The following is a 5,000-nucleotide window of genomic DNA, read 5'->3' on the forward strand; positions in this document are numbered from 1 at the left end:
CGCACGGCCACAAAAACACAGAAGCCAAGTGCTCCTGCTGCTGCTGCTGCTGCTGCTGCTAGCAGCAAGGCTGCTCCTCCTGCTCTACTTGGCTGCTACTAAGTTGTTTATCTATTTATTTATAGTTTCAATTTTTATTTATTTATTTATTTATTTATTTATTTATTTATTTATTTATTTATTTACTTTTCATTTAATAAATCTAATCCTCCGCCTTGCTGCAGCAGCAGCAGCAGCAGCAGCAGCAGCAAACAGCCACTTCCAAGCAGCGACAAGCCCATCAATCCTTTGCCATTTTTAACAACTTAATTAATCAAATTAAATTAAATTAATTTAATTAAATTAATATAATTAAATTAATTAAATTAAATTAAATTAATTAAATTAAATTAATTAAATTGAATTAATTAAAATACCTTTAAATGAAAACGCTGCAGCCGATGTTGTCTTTTCCGTTTTTCCTCTGCTGCGCTGACGCCCGTCAAAGTCTCTATCCTAAATAAATAAATAAATAAATAAATAAACAAATAAATAAAATAAAGAAAAATAAATAAATAAAATAAATAAATAAATACAATAAAGATAAATAAATAAATAGACAAACAAATAAATAAATGAATGAAGATAAATAAATAAATTAATTTTAAAAAGCAGAAAAAATGGATTTAAAATTATTAATTTGTGGAGGGAGACAAACTGCTGAAAGTGTCAGGGAAATAAATAAATAAATAAATAAATAAATAAATAAATAATAAAATAAATAAATAAATAAAAATAAATAAATAATAAATAAATAATAAATAATTAATAAATAATTAATGATCAACTAGCAGCAAAAACCTGTTCTCACCCTCTTCCGGCGTTGCGGTGGGCCTTTGCTGCTGCTGCTGCTGCTGCTGCTGCTGCTGCTGCTGTTGCTTTGAAATTAAAATTGCTGCTTCTTCCTTCTCTCGATTCCGCGTCCGAAGGAGACAAGGAGACTGCATTTGCTGCGCTGCTGCTGCTGCTGCTGCTGCTGCTGCTGCTGCTTCGGTTTTGTCTCCTTTCGCTCTTCAGGCTCTCCTCACGAGCAGCAGCAGCAGCAGCAGCAGCAGCAGACGCCGCTTCATGTTCAGCAGCAGCAGCTCGCCGGTGGGCCATTGCTGCAGCAAAAAGTTAATAAATAAATTAAATGAATTAATCAACAGCAGCAGCAAAGACACGCAGCCTGCTCACCCACGCATTCCCAAATAAACCGCAGCAGCAGCAGCAGCAGCAGCAACAGCAGCAGCAGCAGCAGCAACAGTCTTCTGCGCGTGTACCTGAGTGTACCGCCCTCCCATGGAAGAGCGCAGCCTGCTGCTGAGGCGCTGCGTCATCTGCTGCAGCGAAGGGACTCTTTGCTGCCGCCAGTTTGCTTCCTTCAAAAGTCCCCTTCGAAACTCTTCACTGACACGGCTGGCAAATCCAAAAACTGTCTCCGCAGTCTCCGCAACTCCCAGGCTGCTCTGCAGCACACAAACACGCACCTGCTGCTGCTGCTGCTGCTGCTGCTGCTGCTGCTGCTTACGGAGTAGTGCGCATAAATCCGATTGATCCAGCCTGCGAATTCTGCGAAGTCCCGCTGCTGCTGCTGCTGCTGCTGCTGATGCGGGGTCCGCTGCTGCTGCTGCGGCCGTTGCTGCTGCTGCTGCTGCTGCTGTTGCTGCTGCTGCTGCTGCTTTTGGGGAGCAGCAGCAGCAACAGCAGCAGGAGTTCCCAAAACGTCGAAGCGGCGCTTCCTCAGCGGCCGCGGGACTGACTGTTCCCCAGAAGCAGCAGCAGCAGGAGCAGCAGGAGCAGCAGGAGCGGAAGCTGCAGCAGGAGCCGGAGAATTATCTGCTGCTGCTGCTGCTGCTGCTGCTGCACTTCGGGTTTCTGGGGCGTGCGAGGAATCAGCAGCAGCAGGAGCTGGAAGTGTTCGGGACTTAATGACTATGCTGAGCCGCTGCTGCCGCTTTGGTGCTGCTGCTGCTGCTGCTGCTGCTGCTGCTGCTTCTGAAGCAACAGCTGCTGCGGAGTTCGACGCTGCTGCAACAGCTGCGCCGTCGGCGTTGTTTTGCTGCTGCTGCTGGTGCCACGGGGGCGAGGCTGCGGAGGCTGCATTTTGCTGCTGCTGCTGCTGCTGCTGCTGCTGCTGCTGCTGCTGCCTGTGCCAGGGGTGCTGCAGGTGGCTGGCAGCAGCGGCAGCAGCAGCAGCTGCTGCTGCGCGCTGCTGCTGCTGCTGCTGCGCCTGGTTGAGCTGCTGCTGGTACGACTGCCGCAGGGAATCGAAGAAGCCGTTGTTCTGCAGCTGCTGCACTGCAGCAGCAGCAACAGCCATGGCTTGCTGCGTGCTGCAGCAGCCAGCAGCAGCAAAAGCTGTGTGGAAGTAGTGGGCTGTGTACTGCTGCCGGGCGAAGTTCACGTAGGCTTCAGCAGACATGGGGGCCCCTGCTGCTGCTGCTGCTGCTGCTGCTGCTGCTGCTGCTGCAGTCGCGCCGGGAGAGCCCCCGGAGAAGGCAAACGGCAGCCCCGGCACTGCTGCAGGGGCTGCTGCTGCTGCTGCTGCTCCTGCTGCTGCTGCTGCTGCTGGCCCCCCGCCTCCCCAAGGCTGCAGCGGGGCCCCCAGGACTCCCATGGGGAGGCTGCAGGCGCCGGAGAGTTGCTGCTGCTGCTGCAGCTGCTGCAGCTGCTGCAGCTGCTGCAGCTGCTGCTGCTGCAGCGCATAGTGCTGCTGCTGCGGCTGCATCTTGACTGCGCAGCAGCAAGCCAAAACCTGCAGCAAACTGCTGCTGCTACTACTGCTGCTGCTGCTGCGGCTGCTGGATCTGCAGCAGCAGCAGCAGCAAGCCAGCGCTAGAGCCCAAACGACTTCTTAAAATAAATTGCAGCAGTCAATAAGTTGTCTTTAAAAATGTGGCAGCAGCAGCAGTGCAGCCAGCAGCAGCAGCAGCAGCAGCTGCTGCGCCACAGGCACAGGACCCTGCTGGTAGGCCCTGCTGCGGCTGCTGCTGCTGCTGCTGCTGCTGTTGCTGCTGCAGCTGTGTTGCCTTGTATCTGTTCTCCAGGCAATTCGCTCGAAGATCAGAAGCAGCTGAGCTCGAACAGCAGCAGCAGCAGCAGCAGCTGGCTGGGGGGGCCCCGCAGCCGCAGCCGCCGCCGCCTCAGCAGCAGCAGCAGCAGCAGCAGCAGCAGCAGCAGCGGGAGCTTGAGACGCTGCAGCTGCAGCAGGCGCTTCAAATTGATCTTTTATTTCATTTTATTTTATTTTTAAATTAAAGTAAATTAATTGAATTTAATTTATTTAATTTAATGGCTTCTAAGGCCCTGCAGCGCTGCTGCTTTCCCCCGCTCTGCTGCTGCTGCTGCTGCAGGGGCAAAAGCGCGAAAAGTCGATTTTTGTGTTTTTACTTTTTTGAAAAGCTTTTTGGCCTCCAATTAATAAAAATTTAAATTAAATTTAAATTCAAATTTAAATTTGAATTCAAATAAATATAAAAGTGGAAGAAGCAGAAAAAGGAAGGAAGAAAAGAGTTTGAAGGAAGTGCATGTACACTTGAACGCGCGAAGTTGAATTTGCAAAAATGACGGAAAATGAAACCGGGAATTTAAGTGCAAAAACGCAAAAACAAACAATTAAAATGTTTTAAATAAATAAATAATAAATAAATGAAATAATAAGCGAAAAAAATGGCGAAAAATGAGGAAGAACAACTCATTAATTACTTGAATTCCAAAGCAATCTTTTGTTCATATTGCTCAGTGCGCAGAAGCAGAAAAAGTGCAAATGTTGACGAAAAGTGGCCAAAAAAACGCCAAACAAACGCAAAAACGACAAGCTAACATTAAAAAATAATAAGTGAATGAATGAAAGTCGAAAAAGAATTAAAAATGAAGAAATAAAAACGAAAAACGCAACTCGGCGCACTGCCCGCGAACTGTCTAGACACCTCAGCGTTCATCTTTCCACCTCCGCAGACACTTCGCGAGAAAACGCCAAAATGGAATAAATAAACGACAAATAACAATAAATGAAGATTAATAATCATAAACAATGATAAATAATCATAAATAATCATAAATAATAACAAATAACGACAAAAAATGCTTTAAAAACGACTTGTTTCCACAAATTCGCGAAAAATTTCTGCTGCCGGTGAGCCCTTCGCAGCAAAACTTGAAAAATTCAAAAAGGCATTTTTGCATAAATAGAAATTAAAAATAAAAATATAAAATTAATTTTAAGATAATAATAAATGAAAAACAAAACAGTAAACTGCTTTTTATATTTTGCTTATATACTCCAAAGCTGTCTATTTATTGAAGTTCGAGCCAGTCTGTTTCCATTTCTTTGCTGCTGCTGCTGCTGCTGCTGCTGCTGTTGCTGCTCAAATAACAAAAGTTGCTTCTTAGGGATTTCCTGGGCTTTTTATTTGTAAGAAGAAATATAAATTGCAGCTGCAACAAGTGCTGCTCTGCTGCTGCCTTCAGTTCGGCAGCAGCAGCAGCAGCAGCAGCAGCAGCAGCTGTAGGAGTAGCAGCAACGGCAGAAGCAGCAGCTATGGAAGCAGAAGCAACAGGGAAAGCAGCAGCAGCAGCAACAGCTATAAAAGCAGAAGCAACAGCAGCAACAACTAACGCAGCCATGGCTGCAGCAGCAACAGAAGCAGGAGCAGCAACAGCAGCAGCAACAAAAGCTAAAACAGTAGCAGCAAAGAGCCGCGCCAGAAACAGCAGCAGCAACAGCAGCAGCAGCAGCAGCAGCAGCAGCGCAAGTTGTATATCTGCAAATTCAGCTCTACTTCTCCTGACAGCAAACAAGAAGTAAATAAATAAATAAACAAATAATAAATAAATAAATAAATAAATAATAAATAAATAAATAAATAAATAAATAATAAATTAAACTCTTAAGGAATAAAAGAGGAAGTCCTGTGGGGCCAGTGAGCCTCGAGGCAGCGCCGCAGGAGGGCGAGCTCAAAACTGTCTCCTGTTGCTGC

At 46.3% G+C, this 5,000-nt stretch overlaps 2 protein-coding genes across 2 annotated transcripts in view; both read right to left on the reverse strand.

The window, feature by feature from the left end:
* The window catches only part of ENH_00029180 (SAC3/GANP domain-containing protein, putative), a gene marked incomplete at both ends in the record, with an annotated part of 5,818 nt that extends 3,069 nt beyond the window's left edge, over positions 1–2,749 (reverse strand). Inside the window, 4 exons of the mRNA XM_013580017.1 lie at positions 417–495; positions 851–1,062; positions 1,302–1,487; positions 1,550–2,749. Of these exons, the coding sequence (XP_013435471.1) occupies positions 417–495; positions 851–1,062; positions 1,302–1,487; positions 1,550–2,749 (1,677 nt within the window). The remainder of the gene's footprint in view (positions 1–416; positions 496–850; positions 1,063–1,301; positions 1,488–1,549) is intronic.
* Positions 2,750–4,910: 2,161 nt separating this feature from the next.
* Positions 4,911–5,000, reverse strand: part of ENH_00029190 (hypothetical protein, conserved) — a gene marked incomplete at both ends in the record, with an annotated part of 4,183 nt that continues 4,093 nt past the window's right edge. The window contains one exon of the mRNA XM_013580018.1: positions 4,911–5,000. This exon is cut by the window's right edge and continues 306 nt beyond it. Within this exon, the coding sequence (XP_013435472.1) occupies positions 4,911–5,000 (90 nt within the window).

This window comes from Eimeria necatrix, genomic scaffold, assembly GCF_000499385.1.
Source record: "Eimeria necatrix Houghton genomic scaffold, Enh_scaff213, whole genome shotgun sequence".
NCBI lineage: Eukaryota > Apicomplexa > Conoidasida > Eucoccidiorida > Eimeriidae > Eimeria > Eimeria necatrix.